Genomic DNA, 26053 nt, shown 5'->3' on the forward strand with positions numbered 1-26053 from the left:
CTGGCAGGGCCCGCTGCCAGCGGGCGGGCAGGGCTGGGAGGGTGCCCGGAGGAGGAGTCCCCCACAGGTGCAGGTGGAGGAGGGCACAGGGGATGCGGAGGCAGGTGCACGGCAGCCAGACCCGCTCCGGGAGGAGCCCCGCAGGGTGAGTGGGGCCCTGGGGGGCACACAGCAGCCGGGGGTACCCCCCCACAGAGCAGAGTGGGTCCTGAGCACCCGGGGGAGTTGCTGGAGGGGCAGAGCCTGCTGGAAGAGCCCTGTGTGTGTGTCACCTGCTCCTCCAGACGGGCTTTAAGGAGGGCTTGACGCTGCCCTGACTCGATTTATAGCTATGCGCTGTGTAGGTCCTTCCTCCTGGGTGGCCTGGGGTTGGTATGGAGAGGCTGAGCAGGTAGATAACGCCGAGCCCTGGCTTTATCTGCTGAAAGCAATCAGGAGCAAAGGCATGTCTCCGGCACTGGCAGGGCTGAACCTGGATGCGCCCCTGCCCAGGGTGGGGGCCAGCGATCCCTCCCCCCTTACCTAGGCACACAGCCAGCACTGCAGCGGTACTAGTGGGGGCTGCTGGAGCTCACCTTTCCTTTCTGACTGCTCCAGCCCCACGGGGGCTGCCACCGAGGTAGGGATCTGTCCTGGGTGCTCTGGGACACCGGGAGGGATACGAGCTGGGAGTTGAGGCTCTGGCAGCCTGCGGATGGAGGGGAATCCTTGGCAAAGTGAAAAGCCCTGTTTGCAGGTGGCCTGCCTTTAACATAGGTTTCACTGCTCAGTTGATCTGCTTAGTGCTCACTTAGCAGCTCTAATACCCCAGGCAGTGAGCGTAACAGGTAGATGCTGCGTGGCAGGTACCTGCAAGGTGTCTGAAAACTGCCAGACTGGATGTGGCACTGGTGCAGTCCTATTGAGGAGCTGAATTTTGCAGCTAATACTGTTCTCTGTGTCTCCTCGCTGCCTTTGTTTTGGAAGCAAATGGCCCTCTAACTGCATTGAATTGCCCGGCTACCTTGCACAGCCGGGATCTAATTACCTCTGGAGCTGGGAGCCCTGTCTCCGAGTGGCACCGAGCCTTTTGTTTTTAATGACTTGCTCCGGCCGTGTTCAGAGTGTGACAATGTGGGGGAGCCTGCCAGGACCAGCTGCTGGTGCCACCGTGCTTGTACTGCAATGGCTGGGAAAGCTAATGGGAGTTGGGATGTCTTGGGCCAAGCATCTGTGGCACAGCACTGCGTTGAAAACAGAATAAATGGGTCTAGTGATGAGCACAGCTCACTGCCATGTCCTGGGAAGCGAGCTGGATCACGTCCTTCCCTATTGTGAAGCTCTGGCAGAGGGAAAGTCTGGCCAAATGCAGCCTTATGGCCCCAACCAGCAGCAGGGCAGCCCCTAAAAAGACTGAGGAGTTATGGGGAATGGGGGACAGCCAGGCTTTCACCTCCCTCCCTGTGCCACAAGCTATCTCCGTCCTCCTGTTAATGTTTACAAGGCAGGTCTGGTGGTGGTGTGGTCTATCCAAAGACCAGATCCCTCCCCGGCTCTCCCTGGGATCCTTCCTCCTGCTGGCTAGGGCAGGGCCGTGGGATGGTCACAGGGAGGAAAAACCCAGCTCCACTGCCTCTGTAACACTATCGGCCCATTTCTCCAGCCATCTCCAGCTCCACTTCCCCACTCACAGGCGCAGGTATGCTGGGGTGAGCTCCTGGGACCTGGCCAGCACGCTGCTGCCCTGGGCATCTCCGCTTACAGGCGGCTCCTGCCAGGCGGAGGGGGGGAGGAAAGTATTTTTAGGTCTGTTGATCTGACACCAGCTGAGTTTCCTCTCCTGTGAGGTTGGGGTTCGGCAAGAGGGCAGGAGAGGAAGCAGCAGGGCGAGCTCTTGCTTTGGTTTGTTTTCTGTGTTTAGTTGGACTGAGGTCATTCCCTACCACTCTTATCTGTGGCAGATATTTTCTTGCCTCTCACCAGTTCATTGCTTACAGTTTTACCCCCAGGCAATAGTTACCCAGCAGCTAACATCTTTGTTTATTAACAGTGCACAAAGAAGCATCTATATTGTTAGAGCTCTGCTCACAGGTTGTTGGGGTTTCTTTTAAACCGCTATTGTTATACTTGGGGGGAAAAGCAGTTTTCCATAGATTAGCAGAAAGAGAGGCCAAACATAGCAGTTTATGCATCTGTTGGCCTTGAGATATGAAGCTGCCCCATAAATAAGAACATAATATGGTTGGTCCTTGCTGTCTGGAGCCACAGGGTACACGGTGTTCATATGCCCTGGCCACCCTCTGCGATGATGGGAATGCTCAGTGCCTTGAGGCAAATAGCCTTGGGGAAGACAGACCTGCCAGGGAGATGCTGGAGCACTTCAGCATCCTCAAAGGGAAGCAGCTCTGCCTTCGACATGGCAGGCTGGCTCCCTTGTGGTTAATTTGGGTGCAGGAGGGACTGCTGGCTGCCCTTCAGGTCTTGGGGTTGGTATTGCTGGCTTACCAAGACCGCTCCGATCCCAAAATGGATGAGGCTGGCCAAAATGCCAAACATCTGGCTTCCTGAGCAGCCTTGGGCTTTGCCCCAGCAGGCGATGCATGACAAAACGAGCCAAATCTGGGAGGAACCACAGGGATCCCAGTGTTTTCTGGGCTCCCAAGGAGGACCCTTCATTGTCCTGATGGCTCGTTGATAAGGGACTCATTATCATGGGTGAAGGATGTGTTTAACCCTTAAGTCTGTGGGTCCTGATGGAAAAGGGTCCTGAGCCACAAGTGTGGACTCACAGGGGCACAAATGTAGGCAGGTCTTTCCCTGGCAAACAGGATAGTGATCCCTGAGAAATCAAGGAGCAAGGCTGGGAAGGAGAAGTGTTTTGGGGGACACAGGGGCTGCATACAGCTCCTCGGAGAAAAGAGGGTCTGCTCTTGAAGGATGTTTGCATTTTCCTACTGGCAGAAGCAAACCCAACCATAGTGAATAGGCCGGTTTGGGTGAGGGACACCCTGGGAAAACCCTGGGGAGGAGATAAACCTCACAGGAGGTTTGTCTACACTGTGTGGGCTGTGAAATCTGCTGGGACCTTCCCCTTTACCAGCTTACCTTGGTCCTGCCTTCCTGCACCACTCCCCTTGTCTCTCCCTGCCTGCAGATGAGTAATGTCACACATGCCTTGCCCTCTCATGAGTCGCCCGGCACCCAGGGGTCCAGCACAGTGGATGGGCAGGCCTCAGCACCCTCATCCCCAGCCCTTGCCCTGCTCACGGCTGCGCACAACGATTCCCAGCATGACCAGCAGCTTTTTCTGACCACAACGGCGGCACAGGTCATCTCCGGCATCTTTGTGTGGTCAGCACTCATCATCACCTTCCACCAGGTACGGGCTGGAGCGCAGGCAGGGCTCAGTGCTGGGGTTCACGCAAAGACAAAATGATTGATTGGCCCCAGGTTCACCGCAAATCACTCAGCTCTGGATAAATATTTCCTCCTGTTGCTGCCCAGAGGCGATATCTTCATGTCAGGAGCCTGGTGCTGGCAGTTCGGGATGGTGGACTTTGCCCACTCGCTCCCCAGGTGGCTGCCAGAGCTGGGAGAGGCTGCAGGGCATCGGCAGTGCCCAGAGGCAACACGCAGTGGGGTTTCTCGTCTGGCACCCCCAGGGTCTGTGTCTTTGGGGTGCACACCACCAGCTGCTTTGAAACATACTGCCAATGGGCATGGGTTTGGGTGCTGAGCGGATCCCTGCTGCTGAAGGCAGCTCTGGGGCGAGCTGGTACCTCCGAGCACTGGGACAGGGCTGCACGAGAGCTGGCATGGAGGAGGGCATGCTCCTCACACAGCCCTGGGGAAGGGACCTAATTTCCACATTTTTGTGGAACTAGGGACTGGGATGGAGCCTGTTTCACGTGTCTGTTCACGACCATGGGCCTCTGGTGGAAAGCTGGAAGTGCTCTCACCCCCGGGAGGAGGGCTGAGATGGGACGAGCCTCCCGCCGCCCTGTGGGCTGGGGGTACCTCCCATTCCCCTCCTGACCAGTGATAGCTACAGCTCTGCACACTGGGCACTTTGCAGATCTACACACACCTGAGGAATTACACTGTCCCCAAGGAGCAGCGCTACATCATCCGCATCCTCTTCATCGTGCCCGTCTATGCCTTTGACTCCTGGCTCAGCCTCCTCCTCCTCGGAAGCCACCAGTACTACGTCTACTTCGACTCGGTGCGCGACTGCTATGAAGGTGAGTGCAGCCTCTCCTTGGCAGGGAGGCTGATGGCAAAGCAGGGCTCTCATCTCACTGACCTGTCTCTGGAGCATCCTGGATTGCGCAGAGTGGCAAATCTCCATCTCTTTCACTTCTCACTCTCCCTTCCTCTGTGCAGAGGTTTTCCCCTTCTTTCTCCATCAGCAGCAGGGAGGGGATAAACCCATGGGCAGACACGAGCTGGTGCCTTTCTGATGCCTGCCTGCAGCTTTAGAGGGACCCCAGCATCATGCTCCTGAGGAAAAAGGTTTTCTGGCTGCCTTTGGGGTGGAAATGCAGCTTCTCTAAAGCAGAAGGTAGACATACCTAAGAAATGGGAGAGCTGAGGTGTTTTGAGGTGCAGGGGAAGCTCATCAGAGTTGAGGCTGCTCTTCCACCTTGTTGCTCTCCCCCTGGGGAACAGAGGGGTGTGAGCATGTGTATTACTTCAAGTCTGGAGTATAGGAAAAATAAGTGATGGGAATGTCCAAGAAAACTGTGGAGGATCTGCTCCTTGCTGGCCACCAGCCGCTTGTGCTGCCCCTTAGCAATTCTGAGGTCCTTCCACACAGATGCTGCTGGCCATTGCACTCTTGCCTGGGCTTTTTTGGGGGTGTGGGGGCCAGCTCCACAAGTGCTGCTGGGACATCCAAGTGCTGCCACATGCATGTATGGACTCTGTGCGTATGGAGGAGCTGCTGCGTCTGCAACAAACCCTGTGCACATGGTGCGGTGCTTCTGACTCCGCTTGGAAGTCAGGTGGATTTGACCTGCTGCTCCCTTCACGGGGCTCCCAACCCACCAGTGTACCAAATCCTGATGTGGTGCTGGGGTGGATGAGAGAACATGTGAGCAGGAAGGAGTGTGAAATGTAACAACCCTCTCCTGGATCTCTATCAGCCCTGCTGATTGTGTCTGCCCTTGCCTTGCCAGCTTTTGTGATTTACAGCTTCTTGAGCCTGTGCTTTGAGTACCTCGGAGGGGAGAGCACCATCATGACAGAGATCCGAGGGAAGCCCATTGCGTAAGTCCCAGCATCCCAAGAGTTCCTCAGCCCTCCACCCGCTTTCCCCATCCAGCAGCCCTCACAACATCTCCTCGGCTTCTGCTTCCAGGTCCAGCTGCTTTTATGGGACCTGCTGCCTTCAGGGTATGTCCTACTCCATCGGGTTCCTGCGCTTCTGCAAGCAGGTGGGTACCCGCCAGGGTGCACCAGCTCCGCTCCCCTCCAATACGGGCTCTCTGGGTGGCAGGTCCCTTCCCTGCTGCCCTGCCGAGAAGGCTCTGCTTCGTCGCTCTCCCAAGATGCTCTTTTTGGGTTTGTTTTTTCCTCCGAGGGAGGCAGCTCACCCAGCTCGCCGGCACCTGGCCAGCAGCAGGGCGCCAGGCTCGCTGTCCTTGCCTCTGACTCACTGCTGAGTCAGGGTCTCCTCCCACTGCAGAGCTGAGATTGCCATCTCTGTCCAGCCCCAGGTTAGCCTGGACGGCTCTCAGCTCTCCAGGGCTGCACTGTGGGCTGAATCTGGCACTGCTCTGTCCCCAGGCCACCCAGTCCCCCCCCTTCAAGCGGCTACGCTGCTTTTCAGGAGCTGCCTTGCGGGAGCCCTGCTACCCTCCCGCCTGCAGACCCTGAGCTGGTTCCTATCTCATCCTGCAGCATTCTCCACTCCCATCACGGAGAACTGCTCTGTCCTCTGTCTCTGTCCCAGGAGCAGAGAGGGCTCATGCGGCAGGGCTGGGGCTGGCACGCGCTGCGGGGGTCGGTGGGTACCCCTGCTGCCCAGGGTACCCCGTGTCTCTCCCCTGTGCAGGCCACGCTGCAGTTCTGCGTCGTGAAACCCCTCATGGCAGTCATCACCATCGTCCTGCAGGCGTTTGGGAAGTACCACGACGGGGACTTCAAGTGAGGATGCTGGGTCACGTTGGGGAGGGTGAAGGGGACAGGACAGGTCCCTGCTCCATCACAAGGGACAGGGTGTCCTGCCAGCCCCCCGCCCCAGGGAGCTGCACCACAGGTAGTGAGGGCACAGAGAGCCCAAAGCACCAGGGAATGGAGACTCACTGGCCCCCAATAAGAAAGAGATGAAACTCCTGTGAGCCATAAGGTCACACCAACAGAGAAAAGCTGAGAGTGGCCCCCTGCTCCCCCATTTCTCCCTGCCTCTCCTTCCCCTCCTGAGCTGTGCTCTCCCCCACGACAAAGCTATGCACTTCTCCCCTCCCCATGTCATCCTTCTTTGCTTCCTGTTGCACTTGCTTCGCTTCCCACAGCCCAGGGCAGCAGCTCTCTCTCTTCCCACAGTGTCCGAAGCGGCTACCTCTACATCACCATAATCTACAACTTCTCCGTCAGCCTGGCACTTTATGCCCTCTTCCTCTTCTACTTCGCCACCATGGACCTGCTGCGCCCATTTAAACCAGTACTCAAGTTCATCACCATCAAGGCAGTCATCTTCCTCTCCTTCTGGCAAGGTGGGTCCCACCACAGATGCCCAGTGCTCCTCCTCTCATAGCCCCACCTGACCCAGGGATGCAGGACCAGAGCTGATCCCTCTCCCTTCCTCTGCACAGGGACACTGCTGGCAATCCTGGAGAAATGTGGGGTGATCCCTGAAGTTCAGATCATTGATGGGAAGGAAGTGGGAGCTGGGACAGTGGCTGCTGGCTACCAGAACTTCATCATCTGCATTGAGATGCTCTTTGCATCCATTGCCCTGCGCTACGCATTCACTTGCCAGGTGTACAGAGAGAAGAAAGAAAACTCAGCAGGTAACTTTTCCTCTCCTCTTCCTTCCTTCATCGGTGACTGAGGAAAGAGGAGACTCACACACACACCCTCCCCCTTATAGCATTACCAATGGGATGCTAAAAACCACCAGAGGAATTTCCTTCTCCAGTGCTCTGTGAGTTCCTTCTGCCTTTTCCCTCATGATACCCACAAGCCATAGCGAGTGGATAGGAAGAGGGACTTCTGTGTGGATGGGCAGAATTAGGGCATTTTGGTATTACAGCACATGCTGCTGGAGACAATCCATCCTCTTTGAAACAGAGCTGGGGTTGCCTTCCTTCTCCTAGGAACTCGTCACCGCAAGCTGACGTGTCCCACAATGAGCCCCTGATCTTGAATTTCTAAGGAAAAGTGTCACTCCAGTCTCAGAGTGCTTGGGTTCATGTCTGTCTGATGTCCCATCACCCTCCCACTCCTTCTTTTTCAGCAAACCTTGCCCCGATGCAGAGCATCTCAAGCGGGCTGAAGGAGACCATAAGCCCCCAGGACATCGTGCAGGATGCGATCCACAACTTCTCGCCCACATACCAGCAGTACATCCAGCAGTCAATGCAGGAGGCAGAGCACAAAGCACCAGGGGAGAATGGGCATGTAGCCTCCAAGACACATGGACCGAGCAGCAGAAAGAGCAAAAACATTGAGAAGAGAGTGCTGATCCCGTCCGATGAGGAGCTGTAGGAGACACTGGAGAGGACAGTGACACTGGAGAGGTTTAAACCCATGCAAATGGGAGGTGTCTCAAGGCTGAGATAACCTGGTCTAATCAGAGTATGAAGAAGCCAGGAACTCTACCCAATAAGCCAGTTCCTTGAAGGGAAGATGCAATAACCCAGGGAAAGGTTAAAACAAACAGTGCCAGCTTCTGCTGTCCCATCTCTACTGGTGTTAAGGATGGGGCTGTCTTTGCTTCTGCAACTAAGCAGCCCTGCATTGCTGCCCAATGCTTGTGTCTCTGTGCCAGCCCCATGCCCACGCTGGGGGATGCCAGGCGGGGGGGGGGGGGGGCAGGCTGCAGGACAGACCAGCCACCCTCACCCTCCTCTTACCTCCAAGCAGTGCTGAGGCCTGAGAGGAATGCTTTTCTCAGCACAGTTCTGCTCTAGTTTCTCCTGATTTGAGTAAAAATTGATCTCCAAGGGCCCCGTGGAGAAAACCGGCCCAGGAAGGTGACTTCACTTCACCTCAAAACCCGGTAACGGTTGAAAGACGTCATTCTTTATTTTTACATCTTTTCCCCCTCTCCTTCTCCCAGAAAAGCCTACTGAGTTGCGCAGAAGACCTTTACCAAGGGAGGAAGAGAAGTCATCCTCTTCTCCTTCCAGATGGAGATGCAGCTGCCTGCGTAACTCCCCCGGGGATCTGCGGTGGGACCTCGCTCCGGACTAATGCGGGGTCTTGCAGCTGCATTTCTGAGAGCTGCCTGTGACAGAAGTGCTTGTTTATGTCTAAACCAGCTTATCTCAGAATGGATCAGAAGTTAAAAGGGATTCCAGCTTCCTTATCAGAGTCTTTATTAGGGAACCAGACTGTGACTGGTGGTGGTAGGAATGCGCTTACTGGGAACTGTGTGTTCCTCCTAACCCTTCACTATTTACCGTCCCTGTCCCTGGGCTTTGCCCAACCTGTGGGAAGACAGGCGGGAGCTGCGCCCAGCTGGGTGATGGTGGTGGGGATAGGGACGCTGGGGGATGCTGTTGCTCAGAGCAGGACTGCTGGTGCAGGAAGACAGGGCATGGGAGGATTCTCCCCATATCAGCGATGGACAGTGCACATCCTTCTGTTAACTTCCTCTCTTCCTCCTCCCCAAATTTTAGTCCAATTTCTATTCCCTTGTTAATCAGAAGATCCCTGGGAACTTACTTTGGCACTGGCTGGGCTGTTGTTTGAGGGTGGAAGCTGGGTAGTGGAAGGACGAGGGCAAGTCTGCAACCTCAGATTTGCAGTCATTTGGCAAACCAACCAATGGATAAGGCTTAGAGCTGTTTTACACACAACTCCTAGCGTCTTGGGTTTTTTCCTCTGCTCTTAAGCTGCAAAATGTAAATCACAATGTGAAATTATTTTATTTATGAGGGTTTTTTTCTAATAAACAGCAGTTTCTACCAGGGAGCGAGCAAGTGTTTTCACTTAGCTCAGCAAGCAGAGTCCACGATCTGCCTGTTCCTGCTCTAATGCTGATGCTCTTAAGCTCAACGTCCTCTCTGCCCCTCAATGCTGGCCCAGCAGAAATACCTGCACACGCAGCATCCTGCACATTTTGGCATTCCACAGGATTTGTGCTCATCTTTTTCCCTTCACAAAGAGTGTGTGTGTCCCCCGCTTCCTCTCCTTGTGCTGCACCTCTTCCAACCCTTGCCTGGGCTGTGGATGCAGCAGTTCAGAGCTGCTGGATCTGCTGTAGCCGAACCGAACCCAGACTCCAGCACCACCAAGACAACCTCTATTTATTATTATTGGAGAAGTCTTACTGTGCTGGAAGCCCGGACTCCACACGAGCAGCCTATAGCTAAGCCAGTCTTGCAAGTCCCTCTGCTCCAAAGCACCACTGCTTATACCTGTTCAGCCGGCGAGACCGCTGCCACTTCTCCTGCAATGAGATCCATAAACAAGAGCCATATGCTCCATGCATCCAGGCATCCATCCAGGGTCTTGCGCATCCTGGGAGCAAGACTGTCCTGCCCACAAAGCACAGCCTCAGTGCTCAGGGACGAGGCTGCTTGGCCTTGTAACGCAGCCAGCACCGAAGCGGGGACATCTCTGAGCTGAACATCTTGGTCTTCTCCAACCCTTGGGGAAAGGGCTGGCCACAGCTGCAGGAACAGAGGCTGCTCCGGCTCCCGGGGTGAGGACAGACTGCAAAGGTGATGATGGCACATCTGCTGGCGAGCTCGCAGCCGCTGAGATAAAGACTTGCACAAGAACACAGCAAGAAACATAGTTGTACTTCACTGCACAAATGATCGACTCTGGTGCATAATGGGCTGCATTCATTGCTCTTGCCAGCAGGTGCAATTCCCACTGCAGACAGTAACATTTGCCTATTTATGTCAAGCCCTGATCACTGTATTATATGTAAAACAGGTTCTTCTTGCAAGCAAAACAAGGGGGGTGGGGGGTGGGGGGAATCAGCTGTGACTCATCCAAGTCAACAGCATGATACCAGCCTGAAGGAGCCGTGCTGGGCTGGACACCAGCTGGCTGCTGCACCGTGCAACAGCAGGCAACACTCCTCTCTCCAGCAGACGCGAGCTTGGCCTCCCAGTCGTCCTTTTTCTTGGAGAAAGGAGAGAGGCAAGAGCTTACAGCTCAGGCTGGGCGCTGTCACGGCCCTCAGGCCGTCACACTGTCAAAACACTTCCACAGGGGACAGAAACACCAACGGTGTCGTAGGCTGGACGAATTCCCCCGCAGACACGGTCCTGTGCTCCTCTGCTAACACATCTCCTCCACCTCTTCAGTAAGGACGCAGGGAACGCTGGCGATGAGCACACGGGTGACCTACACAGGAGCCCGGCTGTGCCTGGAGCCACGCCAGCAGGCAGCTTGGGAGGAACAGGCTTCTCTCGCTGCCAGCAGCAGGCTCTGGTGGTCGGCAGATTTGTTTTCCAGTTGTCGCTCGTCCTCAGGCTTTCCCCAAGGACGAGACGGGGCTGTATCGGTCCTCCCGGTGCTTTTTGGGCTGGTGTCGGGCATGCATCCTGGCGGGGCATGCTCTGCCATCGCATTCACCAGAGCTGGCGCCGACCGCGCTTCCCACCAGCGGAGGGGAAGGAAGGTGGCCGCTGGTGCCGCAGCGGAGCCAGTGCTCTCACACACGGCTGCTTGCCTCACAGCACCCAGTCGGAGGCAGAAAGGCTTTTTTTTGGGTGCTAGCGCCCACCAGCCAGCCCCTGGGTCCAGCTGCTGAGAGGCAGCAGGCTGCCAGACCTGCATCAGAGAGCAGGATCCGTGCTTTTGGAGGCCTGTTGGCAAAGATGTTTCTCCCCCCAGTTCCAGGACCTTCTCCTCCCATAACCATGGTGAAGGTTGTTGCCTCTCACTGCTGCACCTCCACCCGGCCCATTCCCGACACTTTTTTTCCTCCTGAACTAACCCTCCTCCATACTTCTAATAGACATGGCTGGGCTGGCCCACCTCCCTCTCTCCTGGTCGTCGAACCTCCAGGCAGGAGCTGAAGCAGCTGATGATTTTCTTGCTCAGCACAGTGACTGCAATTGCCCCCCAGGCTTCACCCACATCCCGGCTCAGCCAAGCCTGCCTGACCCCACCTCTGTGCGTAATGACCATCCATTACCTGCTGACACACAAAGCCTTCTCAGCCCTGCTTCTCTCCAGTTTGCTCTACCCCTAATTCTGACCTCGGCCAACGCACCCATCTGTCTCCAACCTCTTGCCTCAACCCAGCACATGCCAAGTGTTTTCCTCCTCCTGCTGTCCCCTGAAAAAAATCCACCACTTCCAATAGGGGATTAAAGGTATCACAGCCCCTAGGAGCTCACAGGCACAAGGTACCAGGCTCTTTAAAGCCCAAACAGGTGAAAACAGAAAGATGAAATATGGATGCAAGGAGTCAAAGCAGTTGATTCACAAGCAGTCGCATAGGAAACCAGTGAAGGGACATTGCATAACCCAAAGGAGGAGAAGGGAGCATCTTCTCCAGCACTGTGACCTGTCCCACAGCACAGGGTCTCCAAGCCATGAGTAGCCTTGCACAGCCACCTCTCACCATCATGACTGCAACAGCCTTGCGCTTCCATAAATACCCACCGACTATACACAAAGGCACAGCCTGTGTTAGAACAGACAGAGGTGGTTCGAGCGTGGGATCTACCAGACAAGCAGCTTGGACAAGAGCTACCCCTTAAGCATGTTCCAAACACGCCAAGGAAGCTCCACAGCAAGGCTGGGAGATGGGTGAGCTGGCTGTGCCGGGCTGGGTCAGATGCTTGCAAAAGCCCAACAGCAGTCACACTCACCCTAGCCCAGCCTGCCTCCCAAAAAACACATCGCCTGGCCCCAGTGCCATGGCTGGCTGCACGCTGCACCAGGGACAGGCGGGCAAAAAGCCCCCCCCCCAAGGAACACACTCCACCGAAAAATCAATTCAAGCTCCAAAACGCTGACCATAGACCAGGGCAAGTCTGAAACCAGAAAATGCTTTATTGGAAAGGTACAAAAAAACCAGTCACTGCAGCTAAATTTACAGCAATAAATTACGTTGTGGCTGTCAAGAGAAAGTAATGGACACATACACAGGGCTATTCGCCTTACAAACAGGAATCCACATTGCTTGGTATATCAATAATTTATTTTATAATAAAAAAGCAGCACAAAAATAAATATTGAAATGAAATTACTGAGTAACCACAGAGGATAGAATGAGCTGGTGATAAAAAACAACTTAAAACAGAAGACTCCTATCATTAAAAAAAATGAAAGCAAGTATCCACCATCTACGGAAACACCCCAGCAGACTGAAATACAGACGAAGGAAAACAAATCCACATTACAAAAGTTTTTTTTGTTTTTGTTTTGTTTCTTTTTTTTTTTTAAATAAAAACAATCATGACAATGAAGTTTAAATGATTTGAGAGAGAAAAAAAAAATGCCAACTTCTCCTCCTCCCCGGGGTCCGAGCCGTCCAGTGGCCTGACCGCCATGGCGCCTGGCCCTGCCACAGCTCACCTCCGCATCAGCTCGCCCGTCCCATCCCTCCCCAGCCGTGTCACCCAGGTCTCTAAGCGTGCGCTTTGCAGTCTCCTCCAGACGGTAGAGTTGGGCAAGAGCAGAGACGCTGACTTGCTTCAAAGGGATCTGGAGCTGCCCTGGAGGGAAAGGTTCCCCACTCCCCATAGAGAGCACAGCAAACACGTCTACACCAACACAGATGTCCCTCCCGGTCCCTGCCCAACGCTTTCGTCTTCTCCTGCCTCCCGCCCAGCCCTCGGTTCTGTCACACTGCAGATGGGGAGCAACCAAAGAAAGGCCAGGCCCAGAGGAGAGGACCCCAGCACCCAAATCCAGAGCCCCCGCTCCTCAGCGGGGCAGGGGAGGGGGGACACACACAAATTAAGAGGGGCAGAGAAGGGAGCCCCGGCATCCAAACTACTGCAGCAAAGAGACAAGCGAGAGGTATGGCTGCAGGGGAGCGCTGCCCGAGCCGCTCGGGGGACCCCCAGCCCCCCACGCGGTGCTCACCCTGGGTGTCAGGCTTGCAAGTGCAGGACGGAGAGAAAAAAAAAAGAAGAAAAAAAAAAAAAAAGAAAAACAAAACAAAACAAAAAAAACCAACAGAAACAAACCGAACCCCAGAGGAATGCAATGTGACAACCCCAAGCTGGAGGGCGCTCCAGGGTGGAGAAGCTGGGTCTCCAACGCGGTCAACAGCTTTCAGGTCATTCCTCCCTCCACGTTACCTTGCAATTCTGATCCCTCTGTGGAAGTTTAGCCAGGACATTTCATTCCCCTCCAGGTCACCACCCAGGGAGCCCTGGACTGGCAATTTCTTTTAATAAAGATTTACAGTATCAAACTTGGAAAAAAAATTATTTTTTTTTACGAAAAATCTGTACGATAAAATGTATATAATTATATATTTATATATATATTTCTCTCTCTTTAAATATTTCCACGTGGTCCTTATGGATATCCAATATGGATTACCTACCATGGCTATGGTATCAACAGCTTTAACAACACCCAGGCCTCTTGTTCATTATCGAGTGACCAGAGATTTAAGTGCCTACCAGCACTAAACTAGCAATCACTTGGACAAGCCTTTGGCACCCTTCCAAGAACTGGAAAAAAAGAAATACTTGGCTGCAAGGGAAGTGCCACGTAAAGATATGTTTCTCAACTCATTCCAACAGCAAGAAGACCCCACGGAACAAAGTTCGACCTCCGTTCCCCTCGGTGCGACTGGTCTGATTTCCCCGGCGGGGGGTCAAGGGCAGCCAGAGGGTGTTCCTATCTAGCCAGGAATGTTATGGAGCTCTGGAGCTGTTTTAAAGACTGGAAGCATTTGGGCATTTTCAAGTCAACTGGCCTTTTTCATTAAAGTTTTCATTTAAAGCCCCAACAGTGCCAGGAGTCTCCATTTTGCCTGTTTTCAGAGGCACCTGTAAGGTCTGGGAAAGTTTCCAATGTCTGTGAGCTGGAGAACATGAGAGGACCAGGAAATGACAGTAACATCTTTCTCTTCCTCAGCTTCTGCTGTGGGAGTCAATAACTGGTACTGATACACAGGACATTGATCTGCCTGTTCGGAGATAGGGAGGGAGTGGAGGAGAAATGAGGTAACGCTAAGTGTCATCCAAACTCTATGTGTTGGAAAATCACTTGAAGGAAACTCCCTGTTCCCCTCCATAACACGTGGATCTGGCAGGGGTAACGAGCCTTCAGGAAGCGTTTCACTTACACCCTTTCTGGCTCAGTAAGGTCAAGGATGTCGTTGTTGAGGACTGAACGAGAACCAAGTCTGAGGTTTCTCTTTTCATTAACCTATTTCACAACGGACCCTCCTGGGAAATCCAGAGACTCCGATGACAAGGTGAAAAAAAAAAGAAAACGCAAGCTAACAACTTCTTCCAAAGACAAGTAGGGCTTCACTAAATTTCAACAAACTTACTGCCATTCAAGGCAAGACCATGCCTCAAACAACAAATTATACTGGGTGTCAGATGCCAGTTCACTGTCCCCTTTGCAACAACAGCGGCACTTGATTATTCTCTTTCAGCCCAAAACACTCGTGAATTCTCCGTGATCCTTCTTTTCTGTTCTGGAGCCCAAATCCTCTAAGCTCTTCTCCTCATCTTAAACTTCAGCAATCTCATTCTCTTCTCACCTGTGTGACAACAGGCATCGTCCATTCCACAAGTCTCTGATCTGCCCTGCAAAACTCACAGTCCCTTTTCTTTCCTACTTCAAAAAGAAAAAAAAAAAACAAAAACAACAACAAAACACACAAACACCAACATAGCTAGTTTGTTTTTTTTTTTTTTTACAGTGACCTGGAAACATTCGTCTTTTCAGCGCTGCTGCGCAACAGCAGAATCTCTCCCTTCGGCTTCCCACCTCCTGCCCATTGTCAAGCCAGAAATCCCTCTCCCAAACCATTGCTCAGAGCCACACGAACAACTTCTTGACCCCAATTCTTCCATCCCCTACACGCACCCCCCGATTTTCCATCCTGCCCTCCGTGCACCTCTCGGGATAATTCACCCATTCGCCAGAGAAAGCATCAAGTTTCAGGGTTACATTCACACAGGTTGTCTGAACACTGAGGGTTGTTCACTGTACTCTTTGGATCCCAACTCCAGCACCTGACACGCTACGGAGAGGAAAAGACTCTTCTAGCTCCCATCCAACCTCCCCACAGCCCCTCTGGTCATCGAAGACTGGTGAGCCCAGCTCTCCAGCTAGGATGCTCATTGCTAACCTACCAACACTTTTAGCAAAGAGGAAGCTCTGCAACTTCTCTCCTCCTGTCTGAACGCTATTGCCCTCTAGTTACACTTCAGTGCTTTAAAAACATCTTTCTGAAATACTCTGCACAAACCCCTTCCCGTAGTGCTGATGCCAGCAGAACTGTCCCACCTTCTCACAGCCAGTTCTGCCTCCACCTGGTAATACTTGCAGCATTTTTCCTCCTAGTCTCCCCTTCTCCTCCCCGTCACACAGCTCTTCACAGCATTTACTGTGCCTCCTTCCCTTAAGCTTCAGGGAATCCAGAAAAAAAAAAAAAAAAAAAAAAAAGCAGCTGCTACTTCAAGACTGCGGATCATTTGGAAGAAATAAAACTGCATAAATATACCCAATTCACAGGCACACCTTAGGGAAGGAGCTATTGGGAAACTTGGGCTTGGAGTAAAGGAGGCTGCAATGTAGTTTTTACAGGCCACACAGGTAATGGGGCATATTAAAATATGTAAAATATATATTTTTCCATATTTTAACAGCATGGATTGAAAACAAAAGGCTATTCCTAATGGGTGTGGTCAGACCCAAGCATTAGTCTCCATTGTCCTCCCGCTCCCATCCACTCATAGCAGGATGAAATCTAATCCAAAAAGCCTATATCCCTGCCCTCGTAATATCAGATGGAAGTGGGGAAGGTAGGGGAGACCTTTCTTACAGGGAGTAGGATGCCTCTAAAGGAAACTCTTTTTTTCCATACATTCATCTCACGTGATGATTTCTACGGTCCATCTGTTTCCTGGCTCTTGAGCATCATTCACAAAGACTCCGGAGGCTCCTCAGGTTATCTTCTCCCAGGTGGAAAGCTGCCCACGGCTGAGAGGGGTTTGGGGAGGCAGGGGAAAGGAGGAAGCAGATCTTGCAATTTGTACTGCAGATAGAGCTCAAATCCTGGACACGAGAGGTTGATGGAGCCACCGAGTCCAGACAGAAGCAGCCAGTGAAGTTCCCTTTGTAGGTTTGGGGTCGGGGTTTTTTTCTTTTCTTTTTTTTCCTATTTTTTGCACTTTTGGAAGAGAATTGTTAAAATGCCAATTCTTGACATGACCAAGGACTCCGGAACAATGCATAAGAGCCTCTTCCCCTCCCCTCTGAAAGGCTGCTAGTTCCCCCCACCGAGGGCACTAGGACGCTGCTGAAAACGGCACAGAACTGGATGAGATTTCGGCTGATTTCACAATGGTGATGACACTGGTGGTGGCAACTTTGGTGGGGGTAATAGGCCCTCGCGCCACAGTACGAGCAAAGGTCTGGAGTGCTTCGTACTTGGAGCGCAAGGCATCCAGCTCTAGCTTCATGCTGCTGTTTTCTCTGGCCAGCTTCTCCACCTCTTGCTGCAGCTCAACCCGCTGCCTCTCCAGCTCCTCTTTCTGAGTCACGCGCTTGATGCGGCAGCTGGCAGCGTAGCCCCGGTTCTTCAGCGTGCGCCTCCGCTGCTTCAGACGGATGACCTCCTCTTTGGTGAGACCCCTCAGGTGCTGGTTCAGCTCCCGTACGGACATTGACACGAGTTCATCATCACTCAGCACTGGGGCATTCTCTCCTGACTCCTCCTTTACCTGCAAATACCAACAGCACAGGGGTAGCAGCAACCCTACATGAACGGATGTTCTGGACAGTGAAAAAAGACAGGCCACCCCTCGGCAATGCGACACCCCTACCTGGGAAACAACCCCAAAGCACTGTAGAGACCACACACTCCGCTAAAACATCTGGGTAAAACATGGCAGAGATCTGAGCACTGCTGTCGTCCAGGTTTGGGTAAGCCTCTTAAGTCAGAGAAAGCAGTGAACCTTACACATGTGAACTGAACAGTATGATTTTTCAGGAGATAAATGTAAAGCAGACTGAAGCCCTTTGTGTTTTCCTTTGTCAGGACCCGGAATTCATACTGAACGCTAAAGACAACACCTTTTCCCAGCACTACACCAGGACACCAGTGCAGCATCTCAAAAGCTGAACAGCCACTTGTTTAATTCAGTATTTTGTGGCTTTTCGTTGAAGGCTGCTCATCCAAGTAGCCAACAAAACTGACCCTGCTTGGCTTCAAGGACCACAGCTTGATTTGGTTTCGCTGGTGCACAGGCCAGACTCTGAAGTTACGTGAGAGACACCAAGGCTTTGTGCCTTTTTTCTCAAGCAGATTTGCTGCCACAATTATTACCAGAACTATAGAACCATTTAGGTTGTAAAAGACCTTTAAGATCATCGAGTCCAGAACCTTTAAGGCATCATCCTTTATGTCTCTTCAGAGACTGCAGGACATCTGGAACAAGGAGCTAAGAGACTGGAAAGAAACCGTGACAACGCACACACAACAGCCCATGCGTAGACCATCACCAAGCTGGCAGGTCCCAGACATTTACCATTTCATGGATGTGAGGGACACCAGCTGAACGCATCCTTTCGCCAGTGCCCCCCAGTCCCTGAGAGCAGAAGTACTTCACCGACAGGCCTGGGAGCACTGGTTTCAGGATGCTGCCGATACCTACTATAGCCAAAAGTCTCTTGGATAGCAACTGGGATACGCCAGCCTCCAAGCCATCCCAGAGACTTTAGACTTCTTTCTGGGTACTGCCAGTATTCTACTATCCTAACCTTTCCTGTAGGCAGTGCGACGTTGCATCGGCACCCGCATGTTAAGAGTCTCTCAGAGTGAGAAAGAACAGTCACGTATGACCAATGTCGCACGGAGCGTGGCTCTGCCACAGCCTCCCCTGCCACCCAGCACTGCCCGCTCGGCCTCCTTCCCTACCTTTAATGCCTTGTTCGGTTTGGGATTAGTCGTCATAACCTGAGCACAGTCTTCCGGACAAAACTGCTCAGAAATTGCAACTGAAAAACAAAACAAGATTTTCAGGTTACAGTAATCTCAGAGATGAAGGTAGGAAGATACCCAACACAGTCCGAACCCCCCAACTCAACCACTGTTAAAGCAAACAACCACGCCGCTGTTCAAAGCGGCGGGATGGATTCACAGATCAGTCCACCCCATTCAGACGGAAGAAAGAGAATCAGTCTTGACAAGCGCCTTGCTTTTCCAGGCTGAAGACCTATTTTGCTATGAACTACACTAAGCCCCAGCAGGGAAGGCAGGGCAGGGAGGGGGGAAAGGACACCAGCAGCAGTTGCACAGCCACCACGCGGCACCCCACGACGTGCCACCAGCGCCCGCTCACCTCCCTCCAAAGGAATCCCAGACGCTCCGAATGGCCTATTAGGGATGGAATTAAGACTTACCTCTGCTCATAAAAGGCACTGAAAAGCCACAAGACAACAACTCCCTTCATTCTTATTTTGATTATTATTAACCTGGCTCGCAACTGAATCAGCAGCCCAGAAGGAAGCTGCCTGGTTTGTAACCTGCTTTCAGCGCTGTCCCCACCCAAAGGAGACGCTACTGGAAAACCCAAACGGCAGAAACAAAAGCCCCCTGATAACAAAGCGAGGCAAGGAGTTTGCCTCTCCCAGCGCACCCAGACTGTTGCTTCCCCATCCTCTCGGCCCCCCGGCTGCGAGAGCCAACCCGCCTGGTATTTCTAGTGACGTGGAGGCATGTCCACCGACAGAGAGACCATCCCCTGCCGAGGCACTGCCCTTCACTCTTACCTTAGCCAGCGACTACACCCCCTCGATCAGCACCTTGCAGAAAATCCACCTGCCCGCACCTCCACCCAAAACCTTCACCCCGCAGTGACGGCAGCACGGGCGGTCCGTCGGGTACCTACCACAAGAAAGGCGACCGCAGCCGTGCCACCATCACAGCCTCTGCCTATCGCTCCCCCAGCGGGGAGGGCGCGAGGCGCTGGTCCCCCCCCTGACGCGCGGCAGCGGGCAGCTTCGAGGGCTGCACGCCCGGTGGCACCGCAGAGCGCGCAGCCTGTCTGGCGGGAGTCCTCTCCCTCTCCCCCCACCCCCTTCCCCAGCCCAGCCCATACCCTCCCCATTTCCACGTCTGCATCGTGTCACACATCCTAATCATTCATGAAAAATCCAGCCAAAGCATCCCAAGCATGATTCCCTTCTGATAGTTGCCATGGTGACCTTGGGAAAGTAGCCAACCCGGAGACAGTCGCCATGGAAACAGAGAAGCCCAAAAGCAATAATGACTTCAGGTCATGTCTGTGCAAAGACATCACGAGGTCGTCGGAGAGTAAACAAACTCATTCATATCTGCAAACAGGGGGTGGCGGGATGCGGGGCAGGGGGGTGGGGGGCACAAAGGTGGGTGCGGGGACCCCTGGGAGCCATGTGGGTAAAGGTGCTGGCTCAGCCCATGCTGCTGTCACTTGAATTTTATCAGTCGAGACACCTCATCATCACACGACTTACGTAAAAAAAAAAAAAAAAAAAAAAATCATCAAGACGAAGAGTGGAGGGGGGCAGAAAAAAAATAATCCCCTAAGTGCAAAGCTGCAAGATACTATCCTAGATATTAGGGAGTGTATATAGGCGCCTCCTCTATTTTTAAGCCTGAGACAGCACAGCTCTCCATGTCTGGAGGAGGAACAAGGACAGCCGCACAGCACACAAGCCAAGATGCTCTGTGATGAATGGACCACTTACAGCAACTGGTGTGCGCTGCGTTTTCCAGAGCATCACTGAGTCCTTCCCTCCTCTCCTCCAGCACCACACCCCACCCTGGGAACACCTCCAGCAGCCCCCACTACAGCGGGGCAGCAGGAGCCAGCTGGGCACGGGGCAGGGCAGCGGGTCCCAGCCCCTGACAGCCACCTCCGAGCAACTGGATGTGCCCGACCCGTGGCTGTTGCCGTGCCATGCGTGTTGCACGAGGGCTGACCGCAGGCAGGCTCTCCCTTGAGTGCAGGTGCTGCCGTGCCACATGTGTTGCACGAGGGCTGACCGCAGGCAGGCTCTCCCTCGAGCACAGCCACCGCTGTGCCACGCGCGTTGCACAAGGGCTGACCCCAGGCAGACGTGTTGCACGAGGGCTGACCGCAGGCAGGCTCTCCCTCGAGCACAGCCACCGCTGTGCCACGCGTGTTGCACAAGGGCTGACCCCAGGCAGACGTGTTGCACGAGGGCTGACCCCAGGCAGACGTGTTGCACGAGGGCTGACCCCAGGCAGACGTGTTGCACGAGGGCTGACCCCAGGCAGACGTGTTGCACGAGGGCTGACCCCAGGCAGACGTGTTGCACGAGGGCTGACCCCAGGCAGACGTGTTGCACGAGGGCTGACCCCAGGCAGACGTGTTGCACGAGGGCTGACCCCAGGCAGACGTGTTGCACGAGGGCTGACCCCAGGCAGACGTGTTGCACGAGGGCTGACCCCAGGCAGACGTGTTGCACGAGGGCTGACCCCAGGCAGACGTGTTGCACGAGGGCTGACCCCAGGCAGGCTCTCCCTTGAGCGCAGCCACCGCCGTGCCACACGTGTTGCACGAGGGCTGACCGCAGGCAGGCTCTCCCTTGAGCGCAGCCACTGCCGTGCCACACGTGTTGCACGAGGGCTGACCGCAGGCAGGCTCTCCCTCGAGCACAGCCACCGCTGTGCCACACGTGTTGCACAAGGGCTGACCCCAGGCAGACGTGTTGCACGAGGGCTGACCGCAGGCAGGCTCTCCCTTGAGCGCAGCCACCGCCGTGCCGCGCGTGTTGCACAAGGGCTGACCCCAGGCAGGCTCTCCCTCCAACGAGTGCCTCTCCAGACCCCAGCGCTGCCCTTGGGCCATCCATCGCTTCCCCTCCGCCACCCACCCCTACCTCCAGGCCGGAGGCGCAGACGTAGGCGCTAGCACGGAGGAGGAAGGAAAAAGCTCCGGGTCTCGGCCAAGCGGTCCCGGAGTTCAGGAGAGCAGAGGCGCTGCCAGTGCGTAAAGGAAAGGGCCGGCAGCCCCCTCCCTGCCGCGGCACCGCGCCGCGGGCGCGCAGGCAGTTGGTGCCATAGTTATGCAGTGAGTCACCAGCTGTTTACAGAGTTTGAGCGCTCGCATTCCCACAGCATCAGAAACTCTTCCTTCCCTCGGCATCCCCCCTCCCGCCGCCCCCGGCCCTACAAGGCGAGGGGCACGCTGCGCCGAGCCGCGCCAGCGAGAGAACCGGAAAAGGAAAGTCAAAAAGACGGGGGAGGCCGACGGCAGGCCCGGCACACCCACCCCTGACACAAAAAGCCTTTTGATCCTCACTCAGCCCGGCTTCAAAGTGCTTTCTACGCCAGCCGATGGAAAAACTGAAGCGGGCCACTTGGCCGCACTGAGTTGGAAAGAAACGTAAAATATCGTGGCCAACACGAGGCGAGGGGTGAGGGTGCCTCTGGCAGGGGGGCAGTGCCTGAGCGATGCTGCGGCCCCACGTGAGGAAACCCCTTCTGATCACCTGTCGCTCCATGTTGCCGAAGAAACATCGCCTTACCCTCTGCATCCCTCGCCAGACGGCGCAGCCGCTCCCCTGCCCAGCACGGGGCCTCGTGCTGCACACCTGCCTCCCCCCGCACACCCGAACACCCTGGATGATGGGCCGGCACCCCCCCGAGACGATGGGCTGGCATCCCTCGGATTGCACTAGGAGCCACGTGCCAGAGCCGCTGCTGGCACGGATGAGCAAGGAGATTCAGGGCTCTGTCAGGAATTGTGATGCCAGGCCCTCTCCACACAAGGGTGGGAGACCAGGATCTGCCCCGACCCCATGGGCAGGATTTGGCAGCACAAGTAGAAACGCTCAAACGGGCTCAAGCCACGCGCTAGACACGAGTGCCAGGGCAAGCCTTATCTCTGCACTAGGTGAACCCACAGGTGTGGTTCAGGCTTTGCTCGAAACCGATACAACAACACCTGCAACCCTCACCAGCAGTCCTCCAGGGCCTCAGGCTCCATCTCCTCACCTACAAAATCCTTCCCATCAGGACCATTTGGGACTATTCGGCTACCAACAAAAAGCAACTAAAATCAGCACGGCATCTCCCACAGTTAGAAGGCAAAATCCCACAAGAAAACGCTAAACCATCCTGCAAACACATCACATCCAGCAGCATTCCCTAAACATGCTGCCCAGGGGTCTTCTGGGACCCTGTCTGCGATTTGATTATTAGAACCCTTTTAGTCTTTACCCTATTCCTGCCCTTCTTTTCTTAATTGGGTTTGCTGCATCACAACTAAAATTAGGAACTCAGCTTCTTGGAACAAGGACTGCATTACATCTCTATTCTGTAAGCAGTACAACACACTTTGAACGCTACGTAAATAAAGCGGAGAGTAGTAATACACCAACTGTAAGGGGCAAAGGCTTTTCCAGTGCAGCTCTGCGCTTGTATTTAAAGCAAGTGTTTTGACTGTGGGTTACATAAAGAGCCCTTGTAATTCTGCAATAAAGTTACCCATTGACAGCCTTGCCAACGCCCTCTTGCCTTGCTCAGACGACTTCCATGCCTCTTGCAGCATCCTCCCAAAAACCTGGACATCTCCAGCTGACATCCCAAGACTGACGGTCTCAGCTCAGACCATCTAGAGATCCCCAACTCCTTTGCTTGGAAAGGGGAAGACAGCAGAAAGCCCAACTCATGCAGAGGTAGGACAGAGCTTTCCACACAAGGCTTGCAATTAGGAGAGAAAACATGCCAGAATTAGATTTCAGACTTTCCACGCTACAGGGCTTTCAAAGCGCGTTACGCATTAAGGAATTACTATAAAGTCACTGCCGACACCCAACAACTGCAGATGAACTCAAATTTTATAACTCTTTCTACACTGAAAGACAACCCCAGCCAGAACACGAGTGCCTGGCAGACAGCCCCGCTGGTGTTTAGCTTCCATCCTCAGACACGTACAGCAAACTGAAAACATGCAACCCTCACCTTCAGCCAGGCCAGCGACGACTTCCAGTGGGCAGAAAAACAGCGTAAGGTTCAAGCAACAATAGGGATCTCTGCCATCGCGCCTCAATTCAGCACCAGCAGTTACGCAGAGAACAACTCTACTCATTCCCAAATGCAGCGATTTAATTCCCAGGCAGCTGTTTTAGTTACATTTCTCATTTATCCTTAAGTTATTCCCAGCTCCAGAGCGCTAGCCAAACAGATATGCCTACCCAGGATAACATCTGAGCTGACAGGTGAAGGGAACTTACAGACGCTTAAACCTTTGTCGCTGTGCCTCTGCCACTCAGAGGCACGACACGGGTTTCCAGCACATCGCAGCATGGTAGGCAGAGCACCATCCCTCTCCCCATCCTTCAAAAAGCCATTCTCCTGCGCTGACAATCTTCACACATCCTGTAAGGCAGACTGACGCTTGTCACTCATTTGTAATGAGAGCGGGGAGGGACGGGCTGATGGTGTGAATCAGAGAGTAGAAGCATATGCGAGGCAATATACTTGACATGAAGAGAGAGAAGACACAAGGAGGGGGTGAGTCACTGTTTACTGTTCTAGAGGAGCTCCACACAGCCCTCGCCCAGCTGGCCAGCTTTCCATTTCCCTTATGGATCGGAACCAGCATCCAGCAGCAAAGAGGAGAGATTCAGGAACCTTCAGAGCACATCTGAGAGCTGCCAGGACACGGCTCTCTGAGGCGCTCTCTGGGGAAGCCTGGACAGGGATCAGACAGTCTTCAGTGGTTTGGTAAACAACCTAGTCAGATGCTGCAGGGAGCCTGTGGTTAGGGAGCAGAGGATACGGAGTACCAGGAGGGTACGCTTGTGTGTCACCTCAGAAGCTTCACAGAGGAGGTGGCTGAAGGGGAAAGATACGTGGCAGCCGGCCCCGCTACCAACAAAGAGACAGCACTTCCTCCATCATGCGCTGATAAAACGTGGTGACAGAGCATCACCAGAATTACACCTCAGCATCCCTAGCCTGGAGACGCATCTCCACGAGACAGCCAAGCTGAGCCACCGAGCAACAAATAAATTGCTTGGACGCACAGCCGGATTCTGGGGCAGAGCTGGGATTGGGATTCCTTGCGGCTCCTGACCCCACGTGCCAGCCATCAAGTTGGACGTCTTCACCAACTGCTAATAACAGAACATCACAGCATCGCTATTCAGGGCCCTGCAATATTGCAGAGCAGCAGGATTTGCTACGCAAGCTGGCCCTCCGCTCAGGAGCTTAGTGGCAGGGTAATCGCTCTCGTTACTGGCTCTTCCCGCTCACTTCTTGTGTTGATGGTCACACAGCATTGCATCGCTTGTGCTTCGTTCGTGCTTGGAAGACTCTCTGCCCGAGTTTGAAGATAGCCTGAAACAATAACTCAGACAGAAGTGGAAACCGCCTGTTCATCTCTACAGGGTGCTGAGCCTGAAACTTCCTGATAATTGAAAGTGCTAGCACTGCTCAAAGTACTTCACAGCTGGATGTTTACAAAAATGATCAGCGAGCAAGCTTATCCCACAAACCCCGACCGCCGTGGGGGCCAGCGCTCCCAGCTGTCCTTTCTTTGCTTCCCAAACATCTCACACAGAGATTTTTAATACCAAGGTCTGCAGCGCATTCCACACCGTTAATCATCTTCCAATGTCGATGGAAATAAAGAGCATACCAGGCTGATCTGTATTTTTCCCTTCCAGGAGGCACACAGCGGTACTGAACTCCTTGCCGCAACAGATTGCCCAGACAGGCGACGGTGCAGAAATGACATAAAACATGACAAAGCACGCTATGCTTGACAGGCGAGCAAAAAAATAAATAAATAAAAACTAACAAAATTTCTGCCTCTGGTTCAGAAACACTTGGTGAAGCAGAGCATGAGCCTGGTGTAATACAACCAGGCACATTTCCCGCGATGCAGGTACCAAGCCCTGACAAGCTCAGGGCCTGCAGGAGCGGGCACGGTGTCCGGCCGGCCGAAGTCACCGAGTGCCCCGATGGTGTGGCAATCACCCCGCCACCATCGGGCCACCGGCCGGCACCTCCGGCGGGCAGGAGCAGTGTTCCCGCTGCCATTGGGCAAGCGTGGCGTCCATCACCTCTAGGAAGTGACTGCACGAGGAAGGCTTCTCCGCAAGCAGCACCGCGTCCGCACGGAAGGCACGGGGGGGAACAGCGAGGCACGCGTGCCCCGTTCAGCAGCGAGGGGAAAAACCGAAAGTCACAAGGTAAATTCGGTAAATTCATTTGCTGCTAAACCCCTGACAGCAGCATGGCAGGAGGTGCCAGGCGAGGGGCTGCGCTCCTCCACGGACACGGCTTCGTGGAGGCCGGGAACGCAAGGAAAAGGCGCCCGGGAGACACCTGCCTCATGGGGGCTCCCCCCGCAGTCCCCGGGCTCCGCGGTGAGGGAGGGGGCAGCCGGGCGAAAGTGAAAACGGAGGCCTTTCCCTTTTCTGTAACAACTTTGCCCAAAGGGGGCTCGTTCCTAATTGGAGCCCTCGTGGCCTGCTTTCCGCAGAAGCTGTGAAACAAACCCCCGCGGCGCGGCCACGAGGGAGGCAGCGGGCCGGCAGCCCGAGGGGGAGAGGGAGCCCTTCCTCCCGCCGACAGACCCGACACCGGGAGAGCCCCGACCCTCGGGCACCCCGCTCCCACCCCGGGTATCCCACCAGCGCCACAGTCCCCGGGAGCCAGGCAGAGGCTCCCCCCCGCCCTTCCCGGCTCAGTCCCCACTGGGGCAGCACC

At 54.3% G+C, this 26053-nt stretch overlaps 3 protein-coding genes across 7 annotated transcripts in view; 2 read left to right on the forward strand and 1 right to left on the reverse strand.

Moving 5' to 3' along the window:
- On the forward strand, positions 1 to 14970 carry TMEM184A (transmembrane protein 184A). The gene is made up of 9 exons (XM_080382439.1): positions 1 to 145; positions 3134 to 3358; positions 4055 to 4220; positions 5157 to 5247; positions 5339 to 5414; positions 6035 to 6126; positions 6526 to 6695; positions 6795 to 6992; positions 7439 to 14970. Exons 2-9 carry the CDS (start codon positions 3134 to 3136, stop codon positions 7687 to 7689), a joined length of 1269 nt encoding a protein of 422 aa, XP_080238565.1. The 5' UTR covers positions 1 to 145; the 3' UTR covers positions 7690 to 14970.
- MAFK (MAF bZIP transcription factor K) overlaps positions 12152 to 26053 on the reverse strand; it is a 14933-nt gene continuing 1031 nt past the window's right edge. The window contains exons 1-3 of one of the 4 annotated variants that reach the window (XR_013927378.1): positions 18242 to 18321; positions 16187 to 17045; positions 12152 to 15726 (exon numbers count right to left, since the gene is read on the reverse strand). Coding sequence is in view for 3 of the 4 variants with exons in the window: in XM_080382482.1 (XP_080238608.1) it covers positions 16611 to 17045; positions 18242 to 18277 (471 nt within the window). In the remaining variant the exon portion in view is untranslated. Of the gene's footprint in view, positions 17046 to 18241; positions 18322 to 19095; positions 19394 to 21210; positions 21432 to 26053 lie in introns of those variants that run through there. The other 3 variants (XM_080382482.1, XM_080382481.1, XM_080382480.1) reach the window with 3 other exon arrangements.
- Positions 23425 to 26053, forward strand: part of LOC308061838 (lysosomal alpha-glucosidase-like) — a 16533-nt gene continuing 13904 nt past the window's right edge. The window contains exon 1 of one of the 2 annotated variants that reach the window (XM_080382381.1): positions 23425 to 25542. The gene's annotated coding sequence lies outside the window, so the exon portion shown is untranslated. The remainder of the gene's footprint in view (positions 25543 to 26053) is intronic. The other variant, XM_080382378.1, reaches the window with a different exon arrangement.

Source organism: Falco punctatus, assembly GCF_963210335.1.
Source record: "Falco punctatus genome assembly, chromosome: 4".
Classification (NCBI taxonomy): Eukaryota; Metazoa; Chordata; class Aves; order Falconiformes; family Falconidae; genus Falco; species Falco punctatus.